This window comes from Aegilops tauschii, chromosome 2 (genome assembly GCF_002575655.3).
Source record: "Aegilops tauschii subsp. strangulata cultivar AL8/78 chromosome 2, Aet v6.0, whole genome shotgun sequence".
In the NCBI taxonomy this organism is placed as follows: Eukaryota; Viridiplantae; Streptophyta; class Magnoliopsida; order Poales; family Poaceae; genus Aegilops; species Aegilops tauschii.
Window position 1 is genome coordinate 60955770 of NC_053036.3, and position 22183 is coordinate 60977952.

Sequence of the window (22183 nt, forward strand, 5' to 3'; positions counted from 1 at the left end):
GAACATATTCATGGATAATATGAAACAAAATGTATATGAAAATTAGTCACCATGTACAGGACAGCAAACACAAAAGTACATGGATGGTATTAATATTACCTTGTATTAAAAGAAAGACTGCAACATGATATACAAAATGACCAAGCAGTAGAACTGATGGCCAAACTTCTCAAAATTCTAGTAAGAAAATTTTGGGCAATCATAAAACAAATAAACAAGGCAGTAGCTAGTCCTTTGCAATGCTTGATTGTATACATGATACCTTGCCCTCTTACAATATTATTCTTATCTGAATCCACGAAGACGCTATCCTCTGTAGTCCCCAGCTCTGAGGTAAACCATGTCTTCTTCTCATCGTGTGCTGTCAATCCTGCAAAAGATACATATAAATCTCTCTTTTACGGTGTGTGTGTGGTGTGGACCTGATATTTAAAGGTAACAAATTAGCCTTGTTCAAAAGAGTATTGTTCTCTTGTCAAGTTCCTTTGCATGTACCTACTATGGATAAATTCATGCCATCAGACATGAAAAGGTTAAAGAATCCGCAATAGTACCATCTGTTCACATACTAAACTTTTCAGCTAAATGTGAAATATATAAAGATCTATCCAAACGAAATAGTATGCACTTGTTATGGATCAGTAGAAGTTAGAAGCAGCAACACCACTGACATTACGGATCACCAGAAGCAAACCATGCATGAACAGAGAGAAGAAGAAAACCCATAATTTGAGAAAAAACTATATGTTGAGGCCAGCCAAGATGTATACTGCAAAAAGGGTCCAACAGTTAAGTGATACTTCCAAATAGTGCCAATTCTAATATCTATATATAAAAAGCCTGTAACAAAAAAGTATATCAATGGATTTAAGATGGAGGAGGTATTTTAGATGGTTGGCCTCACCGGAAATAGAGGCGTCGGCTTGTGCTTGACACGGATATGACAGTAAGATCAAGATCTAGCTATAGCTTCAGCTCCATAGATTACATCGTACTATTTGACATAGCAAGATCAAAATACCAACATCCATCAGTTCAGCCTGTGAGGTAGGTACTCGTGACATGGTGTCTAGGAAAATATGGGCATCGAGGTCAGCAGAGCACATGGTCGAGTGTAGTGGCCAAACCGCTGTCAGCCCTATCACGACCTAAGATACGGTGTGGACCTGCTGGAGGGAAGCCCAAGCGCAACTTGGACGATGGCGTACTTGGAGCCGGCGCCGGCTCTCCCGTCCCTGCGGCAGCGCACGACCTGCTCCTCGGCAAACTTACACAAAAAAGAGCATCACGCCTTATCAAAGTACAACCTTGTGGAGCAAAGATCATATGCTTGTGGTCAAATCGGACACCAATTTATCCTTTCTGGACAGAAGACGTACTTGCATCTCCTGTGAACCTTATCATCACAATCTGGAATGTTGAGGAACCGGTTCATTAAGTTTGCAACCAAACTATAGAAAATCCGTTCATGATCTTAGGAAGAATTTGATTTCCTATTTGACTATTAAACTGGCAAGCTAATGATGTATGCAATCAAAAGAAAAATCAGGCTCTTCTAGGATGAAGGCATGTACCTTTAGCAATGGCAAAATATAAAGATCTGTGGAGGGTAGGAGGAGCCACCAATAGATCTGCACATGAAGAAGCAGAAGGAGGAGCCACCACCAGATGTGCACAGGGAGGACCCGAGTAGGTTGTTGGCAACATACTTCTTTAATATAGGAAATTAAGAATAATAATACCATTATCTTCTACTCCCTCCGTTCCGATTTACTCGTCGTGGTTTTAGCTAGTAGTTAGCTAACTGAAAATAGATTGCTAGATGGACCCTTACTTCTACAAACCATGCATGTAAGATGTAACCACAAAACAAGAAACAATTCGAGCGAACTGAAGATAGATTGCTAGATCGGTTAAACGATGAACACAACTGCCATAAATCACATCAGAGCATGTAACATACTCTGAGAAATCATTCATAGATTGGCTGCTGGTACTTCATTCAGACTTCACAAGCACCAAGAGTCAAATCACGGGCGTTGGTAAGGTTCAAAGCTTCAGACTAATCTAAAATATCAGCTCCATATCTTTTGTGAATGTGTGATGCGTGCCTTAGGACTTCCTGCTGTCCTGTAGGTATGCCCTTGGTCAGAAAGTTCGTGTTTCTGTCAGAGAGGTAGAACTTTCATCTGCATCATCTACTTACTCTACTAAAAAATGAAGCTCATGTGTCAGCAGTTGTCACTGAATTTTCAGATGACTGGCAATAAAGTTTGCTGCTTAATTTTGGACTGCTAAGTTTAAGTTTTCCATGTGTGTAGGTGTAGCAGGTAATAGCTCTGAACCCTGAAAAAAAGATTCAAAAATCGAATCCTTTCTCCATGCCCTCACAATGCCTATGAATTTCACATGTGATCGTTTAAACAGCACACACGTTGTCCATTCAAAATGAGGTGGAATAAAATTAAATCTAAACTGAACATTACAAAATTTTAAAATCAGAACCTTTGTATAACTGACAATGGATCATCGTATACAACAAGATCTATTAAGTAATGCAAGAGCACACACGTACATAAGAGTCAAAAGACTGATCAGAAGGCATGACCTACATGGATAGACTAAGGTCTCTGTAGTGCAAGAATTAGAAAATGGCAGCAACACACCAAAGACAACGACAGACAAGGATGGCATCTCCTTCTTCCATACGGTGGTCCATGCTCTCTGCAATCCCTGAAGAAGAACATACCTTAAAAGGCTGAAATCAAGAGTAAGGAACATATCAAAAGGGTTTGGAAATAGAAAGCAGAAAATTCAAGAGTCAGTACAAAAACAAAATAGGTCTAAATAGATCTGAGACTTGAGGAGAGAAGAACTATCATACTGACTATTTTAAATTTATTTACTTACCAATTAGTACACCGTAACTTTTTTTATGTAACGAAGATATTCGTATATAGAAGTAAATAATTGCGTATACACATCAATAGTTAAATACACAGTAGGTTATTTAAGTCGTACATGGACCAAAACAATTTTGCGACTGGTTTTAAGGTTGCAATTGAGCACTTGCAGAAGACGGCTCAAGTCAACCTAGCTCATCAATAAACAGCCAATTTGAAGATATGGAGAAGAATCTAACTTTCTTGTGAGGCTTCATGAAGAAACATGTGGCACCACTTAGATCACAAACACATGAGCTAGACTATCCACGAAACTTGATTAAACGGTCTACCACATCAGATGCTAAAGAATGAAATCGCAGAGACTAATAACAAATGAAGAGAGACAAACACTGCAATTTGGGACCCCAGATAAATGGCGGGTTTACCTTGTGGGGGCAGTATGACGCCGGTAGCTGATCTATGAAGGTTGATCCCTCATAGTGGGACTCAGATCCTGCTGCCCCACAGTATGGAAACAAACCCTTAAAGGATCTGAGTCCATACTTCCTCAACTTCCTCAACTTTGCAGAATCACATCTTCCAAGCAGTATTCAGTCACACGTCTGGTTCCAATCCCTAGAACAATTGGACTGCAATGCCTGCGGATTTTCACTTGATGAGATTCTGTTTTCTAAGATTAAATACAAGCAAGAAAACAGACATTCACCTCCAATTACATCGATCGGGCTTTGCGTTGGTCTTCAAATTTAAAATGCAGAACTGTAATATGTATGTATGCTGTTGGTATGGTTCTTCCTATTCTGGAAATTGAACATACATGAGGAATCTGCAGACTTTATATTTCAGCTTGCATTCTCTTTTTACAAGAAGAAAAATGAAGTAAATACTTGTAAGTAATAAGTGTTACCTTGGATTCCTACTCGTAGATCTGGGCGTATTTCGTGTAGCTAGCAATTTGAATGCATGAGATTATGTGGCTGTGCCAGCGAGCTTGTCAGCCAGAATGCAGAAGTCTGGGTCGTGAAAATGCATTGTTGATTAGTTGTGTACTTACTGCTGGAGCTAAAATGGTCGTAGTTCTTGTGCCTTAACTCATCACATGCAGTCCTCCTGCATAGTTCGAAAATAGAAATAATTCACAAGTCAATACTGAGGAAGACATATAATAGTAAGATAAGAACAGCTAGCTAGCCAGCGGCCGAAGGACTCTTTCGGTTACCTGGCTTGTAATCATCATCACCCAGTCGCTCACAAAATTATTCAGTACAGGGCCAAAATCACAATCGCCAGTCTCATGAAAATCTTTAATCTCCCATGCCGTTGGATACACATCAGGCCTAAAAAAATTATGCAAAAAAAAAAAATTCAAGTATGAGATGTAAGATTCAGAGTACAGTCTTTAGAAAGATAAGTTTTCTTTCACAGCAAAAGCCATCTAAACCAAGTCTGACGCCCACTAAAAACCATCTAAAGAGGCAATGTACTTGACCAATGGATTGTTATCTTACTTCATTCATGGAGTCCACAAGTGGGATCAGATGAGAAACTGAAGGTGGTGTTCCACTCTCTGTCCGTGCAAGAATGCAATCTTGCATTCAATACGTTAATTACTCAGTAAAAAAACTTGCTGGTGCTTTCCGAACGGTTTGAGGCATTAGACATGGGAAGGGGATCTCACCAGATGAGGAGGTCCTGCCGAAGGAGGGGATCCCACGGGTCTCCGCGCCTTGATCCGGCCAGAAGGAGCCGCCGTTGCCGCCGATGGATCAGGACGTCGGTGACAAGGCGGCGGCAGCGCGCTCACCGTGCGTCGGAGCGGACAGATCGCGCGCGATGGGGAAGGTGCTGGCGCGCGGAGGGCCTTGGCTCGAGGAGATCCAGGTGACGCTGCCGGCGCTTGACGCCGCCGCCATACAGAGCAACCCCTCCTCTGAATCCAGATCAAGTGAGGGTGGGAAAAGGAAAGGAAGATACAGATACCTACGAACGAAAAATCTGGACGTGGGTAGGCCTCACCGGTGGAGGAAGGTCGGGCGAAGGGGCGGCAGCAGGCGGGCAAAGACGGTGGGCTGCAGATCCGCGACGTATCCGAAGCGCCGGCGGGGGCGGCGTCCTGGTGATCCGCGACGGCGGCGGCGGCGGTTGCCGGCGTCGCGGAGGCGTGTCCCCGGATCGGCGGCGGCGTCTGCGGCTGCGCCTCGTCCGCATGGTGGCCGACGCGAGAGCCGGATGGCGTTGGCCAGAATCAGAGGAGGGGCGGCGGAGATTTAGACGAGAGAGAGAGAGTGGAGACGAGGAGCGACGAGAGGAAGGATGCGAACAACTGCGGGTCGGGTTTTTTTCGGGTGAAACGGGTGGTGAAAGCAGACAAAAAAAACCTACGAAAAAAACCGGACGAAAAAAACCGGACGAAAGTGGTGGGACGAAAATAAACCCGGAACACGGACTACCAACTAAGACATTAGGAGTAGAGATGAGTAGCATTGATTCCCTTTCTCCCATGGGCCCCTTTCACCTCCTGCACATGGCATATTGAGATTTATCCTTGGCTTCCAGGTTTGTCATATTGCGGGCAGTCAGACTCGAGAATGACTGGCAGCGACGATCAATGGACAACAAGGACAACCCTTCGATGCATCCAGCTAGTTCAGCTTGCAAAGCATCGGCGCAAGACCATAATGAGCGGCAGGCCAAGAAGGTAAGGACGCCAGCGTGGTCTAAGGATCATCTCGGCGCCCGCACTTCCATCTCCAGTCGACAAAGATCCATCGACAATGAGCTTAACCCATCCAGCCAAAAGGAGCCTGACGTTTCATGTGTTGGGATAAGCGATCTGCACATGCGATATAGGATCCACAACCCCCGCTTCATTGATCACCACTTTGCCCTTTCCAAAGCCATCGTTTGGATGTTGTCATGCGTCTGGTGGCGCCTGCTTGTCATGTGTGATCTCATTAAGAACGTGCCAGCACGGCCATAATACCTTTAGCAGACATTGGCGGCCGTTGTCCTAAAGGTCAGCGACCACTTCGAGCAGCCACTTCGGCCTCGTGTTCCATGGCTTGGAGACATCTGGTACAATCCAAACTTGTGCCATAGCTTGCCATAAGTCCATGGCACACACGCACCTACATAAGACATGGTATGTGGTATCAACATTTCTAGCCAAGAGTGAGAGGCAAGGATGAGACTTAGAGTGTGTGGCACCCCATCCTACTATTCATGCCCTATCATCACACCTTTTGGACCAAAGAAACTGCCACAATGTTTTTTTGTTGAACTTTATGCCATAGAAACTGGTAGAGAGAATGGCAAAGGCGTTGGGAAACATGTGAATCCTATTATCTCCTTTAGCAAAGAATAGTTATATTGGCATGGCCCAACAAGCTCGAGTGACGGTGAGGCCAGGAAGTGATGATGTAGCTCACTTACTGCGTCGTCGTGGGTGGAGGCAAGGATGAGACTTAGAGGTGTGGGAGTGGAACAATGCTGACACTTGAGAAGAACCTAGCCTTACGGGCTTAGAGCATCTCCAATAGCCTTTGTATATTGGATTGCTAAAAACTTGTTATAGCAAGAGACAGTGGGAGGGAGGGGCAGGGATGGACGACGGGCCCAGAGGCCTCAACGACAGCACCAACCCTAGGCACCGTTGGGCCTTGGGCTTGGTCGCGACCACGCCAAGAAGTGGAGGAGGGTCAGCGCCAACGTCAGGTGCGCGGGGGAGGTCGCCCATGGCCTCCATGGTTGCTACGGTGGCAGGAGACTCTCGAAGTGGAGAAAAGCTTCTAGATAGGTGTTTTTTCTTCAGCTTTTAACATCGTATAACAATATTGATTCATAAGCCCAATGCCAAAGCAAACAAACCTTATTTATAAGCTTTTGTGACTTTTTTGCCAAAGTGAAAAAGCTAAAAAGGTAGAAATAAAAGCGCAAACAAACAAGGCCTTAGATGGATGGCTGGAACGTGCGGGCTGGCAAGTGGCAAAGAAGGTGCTTCGGGCACAGGGTGTTGAGGCAGGATCGCCACAGCAGATGGTGTTTGGGCGGTGGAGAGCGAGAACGCTGGTGGAGGTGTACAGTAGTGGCATACACCACAAGCAGAACCAGGTTGAGATGTGGTTATCTTAAAAAAAACTGGAGATGTGGTTATCTAGGAAGAAGTTTGGGCAAGGCGGGGCAATGCCGGTGAAAAAAACCCTCCGAAAATTCTAGAAAATAAAAAGCGCTTTGCAGGAAAAGATACAGATAAATAGGAACTCGCATATGAGCGAGTCTAGAAACAATTTAGCTAAATTTCAGTCAGCTGAATTTTTGTTTTGTGGTCAATCGATTTTCTGGCCCTTGGATTGTGCTTTAAGACTTGTGTAGTTTTTCTTTTTTCTGTCATGTTTTGCTGGTGGTATTGGGCTGTTTGGATTCGATTGACACCTATTTTGCGTCAGTCGATTTTGCTCTTGGGCTGAATTTTGGTGTGTGCATGCCTTTTTCCCATGTGTTTGTTTTTGTTTTCTGCATGTGCAGACTTTTTTTTAATATTTCAGTTCAGTTTTTTTTCTTTATGTAAATTTTCGGATATCGAGTGCGTGAAAATGTATACATGCAAGTACTACATGTACAAATTACATTACAGTACAGAAACTTCACTCTTATATATTTATCTACCTATTATAAAAAGTGCATTTTGTGCTAATTGTGTGGGAAATTTTGTTTTTTTATTTTCTTTATTCTTTAAGGGTAATACAATGCTAATTGTTTTGTGCTATTTTTCTGTTAATTAAATACATTTTGCTATTATTATGTGTATGTATGCATGAAAGTACTATAAAATATGTTTGTAAATTATAGTAGACTGCTAAAATTGCATTATTATATGTGTATTCGCTGCATATTATAAAAAGTGCAATTTCATTGCAAAGTTGCGTGCAATTTTTTTCTTTATTTCTTTCTTCTTAACAGTAATTTCAATGTCGTTAATTTATTCCCTCTAAGAAAACTTTATTAGTTTTATTATGTTTAGTTTTTAATTCATTTACTGTTTTTAAGGAAGATACCAATTGCATTTACTCGTTCCTTGTTTAAAAACTTCATTTTTATGTAAAATTCACTATTATATGTTTATTCTTAGATAACTAAAAAACTGCAATTTATGTGTAAATTGTGTGCAAATTGCATCATTATTATTTTTGAATTCCTTTCTTCTTAAAGGGTGGTACCAATGCCACTATACTTCATTTCTTATTAGAAAAGATTTACTTTTATTTTTGTGTTTGTAAGTAAGTATACACGCAAGTATGATACAGCATGTGTGTAAATTATAGTAGAGAGCAAAAATTGTACTGTATATGCTTATTTTTGGCATATTAGAAAAGTGCAATTTCAGGGCATACTTGTGTGCAAGTTGTTTTTTAATTTTCTTTCTTCTTAAAGGGTTTCATTCTTACATAGAAAATTTCATTATTCTGTTTTAGTTTTAGTTTTTGTATTTTGTTTTCTTAAAGGGTTTCATTCTTCCATAGAAAACTTCATTATTTTGTTTTTGGTTTTATTTTTGTTTTTTATTTTCTTTCTTCTTAAAGGGTTTCATTCTTCCCTAGAAAACTTCATTATTTTGTTTTGTTTTTTTTTATTTTCTCTCTTCTTAAAGGGTTTCAATCTTCCCTAGAAAATTTCATTGTTTTATTTTTTATTTATTTTCTTTCTTCTTAAAGGTTTTTATTCTTCCCTAGAAAAGTTTATTATTTTGTTTTCATTTTCATTTTAATATTATTTTATTTTCGTTCTTTAATGGTAATACCTTTATTTTGCATATTATAATGAAGCGCAATTTCTGTGTAAATTGCGTGCAAATTTTGCCATTACTTGTATTTTATTGCCTTTCTTCTTAAAGGGTACTGTCAATGGTAAGATTTTTTATTTTCTTTCTTCTTCAAGGGTAAGATTAAATGCCAATGATTCTTTTTAGTTTAGAATACTTCATTATTATGAATTTTTTTTGTTTCTTCTTTAAGGACATTATCAACTCCACTAATTCATTTCTTCTGAGAAAACATCTTTTTTGCAAAAGTTCCATAAAATATGTTTATTCTTGCATATTATAAAAATCATAATTTATGTACGTATTGTGTGCAAGTTTTATCATTATTCATTTTGTTTCTAAGGGGGTGGTGGTGGTGGGGTGTACGGTTGATGGTGTAGGAGTGCAAAATTTGCCATTGTTTTATATATATATATGTATTTTTTTTCTTCTTAGTTGGTAATATCAATCAAAGTAATTTATTTTTTCTTAGAAACTTTGTTATTTGATTTCGATTTAGTTTCATCCATTTTCTTATTTTTAAATGGTGATACCAATGTCAGTAATTCGTTCGTTCTTAAGAAACTTCAATTTTCTGTGAAAATTCCACCATTATAGCCTTACTCTCGCGTATTATAAATATACGCAATTTGCGTGTAAATTGTGTACAAATTGTGTCATTATTTATTTTATTTTCTTTATTCTTAAATGATAAACCAATGACTTAATTCATTCTTTCTTAGAAATTTTCATTATTTTGATTTTATTTTTGTTGCAAATTCATTCCTTCTTAGATAACTTATTTTTTGTAAAAATTTCACTATTATATTGTTGTTCTTTCACATTATAAAAGCACAATTTCTCTGTACATTATGTGCAAATTTTGTCATTATTTTGTTTAAGGTGACACCACCATAATTATTAGAATTTTAGGCAACAGACGACTACATTGCTGCATGATTAGTGTGCATGAATGTAGATCAACTGAAACAATTTTACGGTCAGTCGACTAGTGCAAATTCCTGTAGTCGGTCCGTATTTCAATTTGGGCATGTGTGTAGCGTTCGTCACCAAGGTCCTGGTAATCCACCATGCTTTTTACGGGATACTCCCATATGCATGTTTTTTTTTGAGAAATTCCCATATGCATGTACTACACTGGTTTTCTTTGAAACTATACATGTACATTGCTTTTTTTTGCGGGAAATACATGTACATTACTTGTTGGGCCATTAATTTTTTTATGTTGCTACGTTCGTCCCAATTTATTCAGACAGCCATGCATGTGTCTGATAACATGTGTGTATGTGTGTGTGATGGAAACAGATTTTTTTTTTTGAGGGATGTGTGATGGAAACAGATGGCTGAGAAGGCACAGGGTGACGGAAGAAGTGTATGGATGTGCAGGCCATCGTCGGGACTTGGCCCAGGTTTCCGAGAACGAAAAGTGTGGTGCAAGTGCGTCGAGGGCAGGCTCAATCGACTGAAACAACTTTGGGTCAGTCGACTGACCCAAATTATGTTTTCAGTTGATTGATCTGTAGCCGGTCCCGTCTAGAAAGGCTCGAACCAGACTAGAGAAATTGTCCATTCTACTACTCAGCTAAGCTCACTTCCTTGAGTACCTTCGATCGAGCCATACTACTCAGAAGCAAGTACCCACGTATATACACAACCAACGAGCATTCCCATGGCAAGGTAAGGCAAGCCCTCAAAATATGGGAACTGGGATGCAGAGCGCCGTCAAAGGTCCCAGAGCCCAAAAGCCATAACCAACACCCACTCACGCCACGAACAAGCGAAGAGCAGCAAATGGCGTCATCCTTCCTTCCCTTCCCTCCCGCTGGTCACAGAACCAAGTAGCAGCCGTTCTTCATGTACACCGCGAAGCTGCACCGGAGGCTCTCCAGCATCTCGACGACGGATTCCCGCTTCGACCCGCTGAAGTGCTTGACGGCGTCCTCCAGCGAAACCTGCAGTGGTTTGAGAATGCTCAGCACAAGTAAGGTTCTGGACTTGTGGTCAAAGAATCTTCGGAGGGGAATGGAATGGCTTGGCTTACCCCGTTGCGGCTTGCGGCCAGCTCAAGTATAGCGTCCTCGGTCGCAACATTTGCGGTGGTAGGTTCGGTCCCTTGCTCCTCTATCTTTTGCAGCTTCTTTACTGGCTCGTCGGCAGAGAGCAGAGTTCCGTCCGTCTGGGATCTCTTTGTCGCAGCGCTTGAATCACAGGCGCCTGATATGATGACGGGGTCTCCTGGATCGCCCTTCTCCAGAGCTTCGCTGCCATGGGAACAGGGTTTTGCCGACTCGGCTGTTTGGGCAGGAGACCCGTCAGTAGGAGCGTTGCCAAAAGTCTTCTCTAACACCCCAAGATCGTCAGCTGCGAAGAATATCTTGATCATTTCGTATGTTATCTGCAGTTGCCATGCAGCAGATTAGTCATTCCCTAATGGTTTGGATGAACATACAATGAGCTCGGAAGTGGTTCCTACGTTTGCTGAAGCTATGATCTACTTAATCACACACAGAAATGGCATAATGAATAATGGAAGAATTACATTTTCTGGAAGCTCTTCTTTTATTGGCTTCAACCTCTCACGTGATCCAACCTTTGCAATGGCAAGACGGATCTGTGAGGCTATCTCAGGGGTCAGTCCTGTCTCCTCGAAAAACCTATTCCAGTTCATCTCACATCCATCCCGAGCAGCATCAAGTATGTATGAAATAACCGTCTGCTCTTTTATCGGCACTGCTCTGCGAAAATGCTAGAATGCACTACCATGTCAAGCTGTGAACTTCAGTTTAAGGTCAGTAGGAAACAAAAACGAAAACTAACTCACTGCAATTTTCTTGAACGAGTACTCCTGTTTCTGCCACAGTTCCCATGAAGTAAATTTGGCATCACCCAAGTTTCTTGGAAGACTGTTGTTTACAGGTTTTGGAACTGACATCATATCCTCTACTCCTGATGAATCATCCAATGAAAGATTCAACTGTTTTGAGAATTGTGCGATATTTTGGACAAAAGTGCCACTGTAGCGCGAGATGAAGTGCTGGAAACAAAAGGTCAGATGTTATGTGAGTAGAAGAGGGAAAAAAAATATGATAGCGCTTTCTTGCATAGTCTTTGTTACGGCATAACATTTGCGAAGTATCATTACTAAGAGATACCTGGTTTACACCATCAATATTGGCCAGTCTAGCTCCAGTAGAAGGCCTAATCTTTGCAAAGTGTCTTAGGGTCTGATCACCGCATATAGCATATCTGAAACAATGGGATTGGAGAGATTCAATTCAATGACTGTTCCAATACCTAAATAGCATACAGCCCAAAAAATGCCACTTGAGATCCAAAATTTAACTCACGGAGCAGTTCCAATATCCTGAGCAAGCTTCATCCTGACGTTCAACAGCATTTGGTAGAGTTTCAATTCCTCCTGAAAGAAAAAACAACACCACAAACAAAATCTCAAATCAAATGTACAAAGGAAGAAAACAGGATTGTGCGAATGAAAAATGCACAAGGCCTAAGTCATTTAATGAGTAAATCCGATCAGGTCTACCTCAGATATCTTTTCAGATTCTGCGGTGGTTGAAGGATTTAAGCCCCCTTCTTTATTCTGCAAACTACCCTGCTCCTCTTGCCCAATCATCTCTGCAGTCAGCTGCAAAACCAGTGGCGTTCCACCATCGGAGAGAAACTTGACCCCTTTTGGACTAACACTGAAGATGGAGATGCAGAGTTACTATGATGATTACTTAAAGTCACCACGATGGAGAAGTACCAGCGAAAAAGAATTCAGAGCATCACTAGGACAAAAAGACAAAATAAATACTCAACAAAGCACCTGACCAATCTAAATCCATCACTGACAGTCTCCTTTAAGTAACCTGCACAGAAATAACAAGAAAAATGAAATAAATAAGGTCACCAATAATAATGATGCCAGAAATGCTTTGTACTGGCAGCTGATGAATGGTGTTTGCTCAGTGTATCCAACAACAAAGTAAATATTATACCACTTCCAAGTGTAAAATGTCTAGTTGAGATGTTTGTGCATGATAATAAGCTAATAAGCCCATAAGAAATTTGTGGTATTTTACTATTACACATTTAACACCAAGTCAAACATCGTGAAAACTGCAGCATCTCCAAAGAAATTTCATGAGTTTACTTTCAGTGAGGCTTAGGGCCAACCAAAACTGTGATATTATAGGAAGCCCTTCAAAACCATTCTCTTGTTAGGGGGGAGAGGGGGGGGGGGGGCAAGAAAATGAAACACAGTTGCGAGATTGTAAATAACATTCTCCAAGCTGTATCTACAACAAGACACAACCTTATTACGTTTCTCGAAGAAAACAAGCACGAGATAAAAGTCCACAAGAGCAGGTACTTTTTGTGGAATGCCTTGCTTTAGCCAAGAAGTGAATAATTGGTTGAGTATACAGACTTCATAACAGTACCATGTGCCATAAGTAGACTGCCAAGTGCTTTCCACCAGTTTGGCGGATAGTCTTTTCCCATCGCATGCATTGGAAGTTTATCGTAGTTCTTCTCCACTATCTTTTTGACCTACAAAAATGCGAAAGCACTTGTTATACAACATCTTTCTTTTAAGAAATGTGGACAATGTCCAAGGTACAAAAAAAATATACTGCTCTGTGCAGTTTAGGTGCAACACTTTGCGAACATGTACAACAATACACACTCCAAAACTGTTCAGCAAAGATATGTTTCAAATCCCTTTAAATGTTTACTATCAATAATAATGCCACATATGGTTGCTCCCAACCATCAGCGCATAGACGATCTCCAATCAAGTGAAACTAGCCAATGTATGTGATAAACTAAGGAACATCGCAAACATCAATGATACAAAAACTTACTCGTGATCCACGGAGAACATCAACTGGCATGTTAAGGCCCCAGCGTCCCCCGCACGACTTGACACAGGACAGCAATAAGAAAGATTCTTTTGACAAATCCCTCTCATTTTTTGTCCCTGTGCAATTATCGCAGTTACCTGAGGATTAAGTGGCATGTCGTAAAATCAATGTCACAGTTGAGACAAGACTTGATGTAGCATGTGTCTATATAGCGAAGAATATGCGGGTATTGGTACGGCAATACAACATTTTCCTTACACAAAGTACAGGGATACTGCGAGTATATATGTAATTACAAGAAGAAAAATAAAACATGCATAGCAGCTGACAGACAGTGCGTTTGGTGGAAGGAGCTTTCTAGGTTTTGCAGTGACTAGGGCCTGTGATGGGTTCTAGTTGAAGATGTTTGGCTTTGGGAATACATAAGGACAGTGGCGGAGCTAGCAGAGAACGGCAGGGGGGGCAGAGCAGAAAATATGATTGTTTGGGGAGGGGGGGGAGGGGGGGACAGCGCCCCAGAAATGCACATAGCTCCGCCATTGCATAAGGATACTGTGTCTGGTAGTTTGTAACCTTCATAAAATATTACTCCCTCAGCCCCTCCATTTCCAAATTAATTGATGTGCTAGTTTTGTACCAAGTCAAACTTCTCTATATTTGACAAAGTCCATAGCAAATATGCTAATATCTAAACATAAAAAAATATTTTATGATGAATCTAATTACACTAATTGGCTGTTGTAGATGTTGATATATTTTTCTAGACTTGGTAGAACTTGATGAAGTTTGATTAGGACAAAGCTAGATCTTCAATTAACTTGGAATGGAGGGAGTAGTGACTACAAAAAGGAAAATTGATTGGCTCCTCTTCAAATGGGCAATATTTGCAGATGAGTCCAAACTAATTCTTAAAATATAAACATACCACAGTCAGTGTAACGCTCTTCACCAAAGTACTGCAGCAGGGATTTTCTGCGGCATGTAGCAAGGAGGCAATATTTCTGTGCTGCCATGAAGGAATCCATGATGGCATTCTTTTGAGTTGCCTGTAGATGAGTAAGAACTATACACCATGAGATAATGTAATAGGTAAACAGTCAAGGGAATGAAACTGCAGCCGTGTATGTTTATCACTTAAGTGTGACATGAAATCCTGATTGTGTGCTCAATATTTACATACATTTGTTGCTTCAGAACAATAGAAGTCAGCTTTTGCAAAATCACTTCTTTGGTAATATAGCCAGCACACTGAAGGCAGTCCATCTCTTCCACAACGCCCACTTTCCTGGTAGTACGATTCTAGGCTCTTAGGACATCCATAGTGTATTACACATCTAACATCTGGCTTATCAATTCCCATTCCAAATGCAATAGTTGCCACCATCACAAGTACTTCATCTCTAACAAATGATCTGCAAAGGGGAACCATAATTTATCATCAAAATCACTATGTTGTGAAGCCAACATTTGTAAAAAGCTGTATGAGAACTCACTACACTTAATTCCTTATATCTGTTTTGTTTTCTCATTTAATTACTTGCAACATCTAAAGTGTTACTAACAGAACATTATCTTGGCAATGCTTTGTAGTGTCAGATCAGATCATAACCCTCTTGAGTTGTGAATCATAAGAGGTATAAAATGGCTTGATTAAGCATATTTAACTAGACAACAAAAACATTTGGCAAATCATTCTTTACATGAAGTGTTTAAATGAACTCAGAATGGTAATCTGAGCATTCAACAATTCAACCTACTTAAAGAATTTAGTTTGTCCAAAATAAATTGAGAAGGAAAGAAGAGACGATGAACAGCCAAACAAAAACGTTGGCATGTGCATAAATGGCAGACCTATGGGATTCTTCTCTAGCTTTGCTACCCATTTTACCATGGTAAATGTTAGCTTTGATTCCCGCAGCGATCATTGCTTCATGTACCTGACAGAGAAAAGTCACATTTAATACATTAACTAGCTAAATACATGTGTGTAATTTGAAGGCATGTGCATTTCTATAGAAGCATTTTCTTTATTGCATGAGTTGTTTAAACACTCCTATAATTAGTCCCAAACTTTGTGCAAATGAAAAAAAATATCTCGAAATATACATCAATCAAACCAACTAATCAAAAGATCATGATATCTGTCTACTACATAGAATGTAAGATAATTACTGTAATTAATCTTTTTACCAACTTAATAGCTAATTTGTGAGGGTCAATGGACCGACACCAACCCAGATCGTTATAAGTGTAAAAGATAAAGATACATCAACCCTAGCATAATCTAATAGGCACAAGGTATATGTTAAAAGCAGTTTCTACGATCAAAACTGGAGCCCAGAAATTCCCATATTACTCCAAAAAATGTATATAAACTTATAATTGCCTATCCTTCAGGATACATTACCTATAGAACATACCTAAATGTGTGTACCCAACAAAAAATTGACTACTCTCCAAAATCTGTTACATTGGTCAGAACAAGAAAATGCCTGATACTATCAATGATCAACAGACAAGTATCCCATACTAATTTCAAGCTTATTATTTTTCTCTAAAGAAAGTCTTACTGATCCAGCATGAACTTAATATTAAAACCACACAGCTCCCACTTACAAGCAGCCAAAACCCTGGGTGCTTGTATACCAGTTGCCTCAAAATATAGAAGAATGAAAATATACAACGCTGGAAAATAGAAACCTGTTCAGTGTCCCGGATGGTGGTACAGTAAATAATTGTTGAGCCACCAACAGTGCAGTTCTTTGAGACATCTTGCACAAGTTCACTGATAAAGGACATAGATCGGTTGCATGATTTCACACCATAGAAAAGGTTCGGACGATCAAATGATCCGATTGCAACGTGAGGATTGCTCAGGTTCAAGGAATTGGCAATATCTCCACGGACCCTACAAAATCAAATTGAAAGTTACCACGAATTTGGTACAAATAGAAAAGGGATATAGACACTCTGGGAAAATAAATAAAACAAGTAAGCAATCATCATAGTGAGCAAAAAATATTTATGGTAATAACATGCAAGTAGCTATAACAAGCAGAGGAAAGACATTACCATTGGATATCAACAAAAGCAGGATAAACAGGTAAAAACAACTGATAGTGAAACATCTATACCTTTCTGTGGCTGTCGCAGTTAGAGCAACAAAGGGAACACCCAAAAGGTGCTCACGCAATAAATGCAGCTGCTTGTACTCCGGCCTGCATACAACAGAGAGAATTACAATCAGTAATAAGAGAGAATTGCAATGAAGAAAAGAAGATATAAATAATAAGTAATAGACTAACTGGTCACTAAGTTTGATTGCAGAATTTAAGTGTGAGAGAAACCGAGCGAGAATTGATAGGTGATATGAACTGACAGCTTTTACATTTGACATCAGCACACACAGAATTTTTGAAATATATGCATAAGACATATCAAAAATTTAGATGAAAGTAATTATCAGCTCTTTTGCTGAAGAAGTAATTCACACGATAGAAGAACAAATGACCTGAAATCATGACCCCATTCCGATATGCAATGTGCTTCATCAATGGCGAACAAGCAGATTCCGGAAGCCTGCAAGTTACTCCAGAACCTGGATAGAAGATTGAAAACGGTATATCAACAGACCCACCAACATATTATTAGATTCTACAAGGGACCAAAGAAGACACAGGAGCAGTAATTTGCAGTTTTGTACGTGTGCGCCTTCCAGTTCAGCCAAACAATTGACAATTATAGTTTTGTAAGTGCTGCAAACTATAAACAATAATGACCATAATCTGCTTTTATATCACAGGATTTTCACCTTGAAGGAAGTGCAATAGCTTTCTCAGGGGTCATGTACAGAACATCATACATGCCTTTTTCAGCCTCACTGCTAACAGAGCTATTCATTTGGGTGCTGCCAAGATACTCGGATCTCACACCATGTTGTTTTAAACTCATGACCTGTTTGAAGTAAATGAAACCCACAATAAAAGCTTTCATGTCAAAGCAAACCCACAATGAGGAAAGAGCCAAAAATGTTATACTGTATCTAACAATCATACCTGATCTTGCATCAGTGACAGAAGAGGGCTGACAACAACAGCTGTCTTCTTTGCAACCAGTGGAGGGATTTGATAGCTGCCATGAAAAGAATTACCGTGAGAAAATTAAGTTTCCAACATACAAGGGGAAGTAATAACATCAAAATTTTAACAGATGCATATTTCTTTCACTTCCGATGGCCTGCAAATGTTTAACCCATTTTCAGGTCCTTAACTAAAAAAAATCAGAAACTTCAATAATTTTTCTTTGACACGATGACAAACGCACTGCCCAGTTTCAAGAAAGAACCACCCTCACCCATTTCAAAAAAAAAAGGTCAATAAACGATTGTGCCAATAGTAACATCCACTATACATCTATGTATAAACAAACAAAAATCTTCCCAAGCAGTTCCCTGTTGGGTGCATACAATCGACAAGCTAGCAGTCGCATAACAGAGATGAGATGCTTATACATGACTGCCCGTTTATCAAAGTAATAAAAATGTCACAAAAATGTGAAACAATAGCACATACTCCCTCCGTTCCAAAATAGATGACTCAACTTTATACTAACTTTAGTACAAAGTTGGGTCTAAAGTTAGTACAAAGTTGGGTCATCTATTTTGGAACGGAGGGAGTACTTCGCAATCTCTGACCATCAACCAATTCCACTGGCACAAAATATAACATTTTCTAATCATGCTCTGTAAACCTCTCTTAGCCTCACTGATCCGATGACAAGTTGGAATACTAGATGAGTTTGGATACTCCGTTGAAGATGATTCAACCACTTTATAGCTTACAGGTTCCCAACATTTACCACCAAAATGACGACATTTTTCTCCCAAAAACAGTAATGCAGATCAGACTCTCCAAAACAATTTTTAGCAATCCAACCAGCGGAATCGCTGGAGCGCAAAGCAGAGCAGTGCCAAGAGATACAGCGCAACTAATTTATCACCCACCAAATGCGGCGCCCAAACCTAGATTCAGCCACTACAGTGCTCAACCTGCAGATCCACCGACCTCCGCACACCAAACAAAAAAAAGAAACAGCACCTAGCGCCATCCTCCACAACCGCAACCAAGCAAAATGGAGCGCGCGAGCAGGCGCGGGGTTTGTTCACTTACCACATGGACTTGCCGCTGCCGGTGGCCATGACGACCAGGCAGTCCCGCCCTTGCATGATCGTATCCACGATCTCCCGCTGGTACGGCCGGAACCCCGTGTACCCGAAGTACCTCTGCGGCCAGAAAAAAAAGCCCCGGATTAGAATGGCGCGCCTCGGTGCCTAGGGTTTAGGCGCCGGCGCCGGCTAGGGTTTAGGGGGGAGCGGGCGGGGAGGGTACCTTCAGGGCCGCCTCCATTGCGGCGCCGGAGCGTCGGGCTCCGCGGGGGGAGATTGAGCCGGACGGCTGCGGTAGGTTGGATTGGGGAAGGAAGGGGGCGGGGCGAGGGGATTGGAATGGAACGGACGGGTGGTGGTGGGCGGCGAGGTGAGGGGGTTTGGGGGAAGGGGTTTTGGTTTGCGGCGCTCTTTTATCTGCGTTCCCGCCAATTCGCCTCTTTTTTTTTTCCTCTCGTGGACTTTTAGCGGGCCTGGTGTGGCCGCTCTCGGCGAAAGTATGCATGGTCATGTAGCACATGGAGTTGTCTCAAAAAAAAAATGTAGCACATGGAGTAACCCTAAAAAAAACGTAGCACATGGAGTTGGGCGCCCCTATGTCTTTATCTTTACCTCTTTATTTTATCTTTACCTACTAATAAAGCACCTATTGCTTCTGGTGGTACGTCATTTAATTTACCTTATAAGTTGACAAAAATTACCCACCAATGCCATCCGTAAGTTATAAAACGATTCGGGTTTACCAAATTCGCCGCCCCGCTCAGTTCTTTACAAAGATGATGCTGCATATATATTAAACGCATAGAGACAACGCAGTGGCTAGAGCCTCTCTATTCTACCTAGGACACCCGGGTTTGATCCCCCAGTGTCGCATATTTTCCCCACTTTTTTCGTCTCTATTCTACCTAGGACACCCGGGTTCGATCCCCCGGTGTCGCATATTTCCCCCACTTTTTTCGTCTCTATTCTACCTAGGACACCCGGGTTCGATCCCCCGGTGTCGCATATTTCCCCCACTTTTTTGTCACCCACCTCCCCTACCCACCCAGTGCGCGTTAAGTGGGCCGGCCCGCAGGGCGTGAAGCCTCTTTTTTTTTGCATTTCGTCTTTTGGTTTTTTCTTTTTTTTTTGTTTTTTACTTCTTTAAATTAATTTGAGATTTCAAAATTTCAACGCATTGCGAATTTTTTAAAAAATGTTCGAGAAATCATAAAATGTTTGTGATTTCAAAAATGTGTGGGAAATCATAAATTTTTTGCAGTTTCAAAAATATTATTGATTTTCAAAAGTGTTTGCAAATTATAAAAAATCACAATTTGGAAAAAAAATGTCAGGAAATAAAACCATGTACATGATTTTGAAAAAATAATCATGTATTCAAAACAAATTTGTGAATCTGACAAAAATGTCCATGAAATTTTAGAATATTGAAAAAAACGCAAAAAATTGCAAGTTTGTGGTCGATGAGATTTACTTTTGAAGTGTGTCGTGCAGTGGCAAGCTCATTGCCTTGGGATTTACCATGTCGACTATATTGCGATCACGTGGACATCGCATCCATCATCAACGAGGGTGGGAAGAAAGATAAGTGGCAACATGACGAGTCACTGTGTCAAAATAGAGGACACTCATATGTCAAGGTATTGAGTCATACTTATTTGGCTAGAGTGTAATTTTTTATCCCCAGGTTCTGCAGATTTTTCCCCTCTTTTTGTGATGCACCTTCCTCCCCCAGTGCGCGTTCATGGGTTGACCCGCAGGGCGTGACTCCCCTATTTTTTTCATTTTGTCTTTTTTCTTTTCTTTGCTCAATTTTTTTCTTTTTTCTTCTTTAAATTAATTTGAGAATTCCAAATTTCAAAACATTGCGAGTTTTGAAAAACATGTTTGAGAAATCATAAAATGTTCGTGAATTCAAAAATGTGTGGGAAATCATAAAATTTTCGCAGTTTTAAGAAATATTAGTCATTTTAATGTCAAGAGAGGTCGGGGTAGACCGAATTTGACATGGGAGGAGTCCGTTAAAAGAGATATGAAGGATTGGAGTATCACCAAAAAACTAGGTATGGACAGGGGTGCGTGGAAGCTTGCTATCCATGTGACAGAGCCATGAGTTGGTTGCGAGATCTTATGAATTTCACCTCTCGCCTACCCCAACTTGTTTGGGACTAAAGGCTTTGTTGTTGTTTAAAAAATATTAGTGATTTTATAACTGTTCACAAATTACAAAACATGTTCGCAACATGGTGAGTCATTGTGTTAAAATAAATGACGCTCATATGTCAGGGTATTGAGTCAAACTTATTTGGATAGCGTGTAAATTTTTTCTCTCTCGTTGCAACGCACGGACATGTTTGCTAGTCTCACTTATAGCGAGACCCTTTTTCTTAAGACAAACAGCGCATGAAAGTTTACAGGGACACATAAGTTTTCAAGGGGAGAAGTAAACCAGATATGTCGTCCTACAGGGCACGGACGCCATCCAGGCAAGTCTATGTGCCTCTCCATTGCTATTGCGTTGTTCAAACTTGAAAGTGCATGACGCAAACGAAGCACTTCGCTTCTTGATCTCTTGGATTATCATGCAATGTCCACCCATATTATTTGCAGTTCGAGTTCCCGAACGGCTCTCGGACGGTCCGATGAAATTTGCATCCTCCCGTGAAGGGGAGCCCCAGATGGGCCAACCCAGGCGCATGCGAGGCCGAAGACTTATTTTTTTCCTATTTTTTCATGTTTTCTGTTTTCTTTTTTCTTCCTTTTTACCATTTTATACTTTAAAGTATTATAAATTTATATACTAAAAAAACACTCTACATAATTTTTTTTGAAAATTTTTAACCAAGCATTTGAAAAAGTTAAATGTGTATAGAGAAAATGTTTATCAAATATACGAATAATGTACCCCAAAAATACAATGTTCATGAAAAACTTTGACCATGTATTTTAAATATGTTACTCGAGCATTTAAAAAATGTTGAATAATTATTATAAAAATTTAATCAAGCATTTGAAAAAATTTAAATGTGTATATAAAAATGTTGACCATGTATTAAAAAATGATGAAAAAAAAGATAATTTCTATAAAAAATTTGATCAAGCATTTGAAAAAAATTGAACAAATATTTGAAAATGGTAATCAAGCATTTGAAGAATGTTAAATGTCTATATAAAATTGTTGACCATGTATTTAAAAATTTGTGAAAAAAATTGATCATTTATATAAAAATGTTAATCAAGCATTTGAAAAAATATCAAACAAGTATTTGAAAAATGTTAATCAAGCATTTGAAAAATGTTAAGTGTGTATGAAAAAAATGTTGACCATGTATTAAAGAATGATGAATATATTTGATCATGTATATAGAAATGTTAATCAAGCATTTCAAAAATGTTGAACAAGTATTTGAAAAATGCTAAATGTGTA

General features: G+C 40.0%; 1 protein-coding gene across 1 annotated transcript; it reads right to left on the minus strand.

The window, feature by feature from the left end:
* Positions 1–10278: 10278 nt before the first annotated feature.
* LOC109746409 (uncharacterized) lies at positions 10279–19128 on the minus strand. The gene is made up of 20 exons (XM_020305527.4): positions 18980–19128; positions 18761–18873; positions 17648–17723; positions 17404–17546; positions 17104–17190; positions 16727–16810; positions 16293–16500; positions 15444–15529; positions 14773–15004; positions 14518–14638; positions 13593–13729; positions 13170–13278; positions 12554–12596; positions 12269–12428; positions 12072–12142; positions 11877–11970; positions 11546–11758; positions 11264–11470; positions 10766–11119; positions 10279–10676 (listed from the first exon to the last, which is right to left on the minus strand). Exons 1-20 carry the CDS (start codon positions 18995–18997, stop codon positions 10551–10553), a joined length of 2682 nt encoding a protein of 893 aa, XP_020161116.1. The 5' UTR covers positions 18998–19128; the 3' UTR covers positions 10279–10550.
* Positions 19129–22183: the final 3055 nt, after the last annotated feature.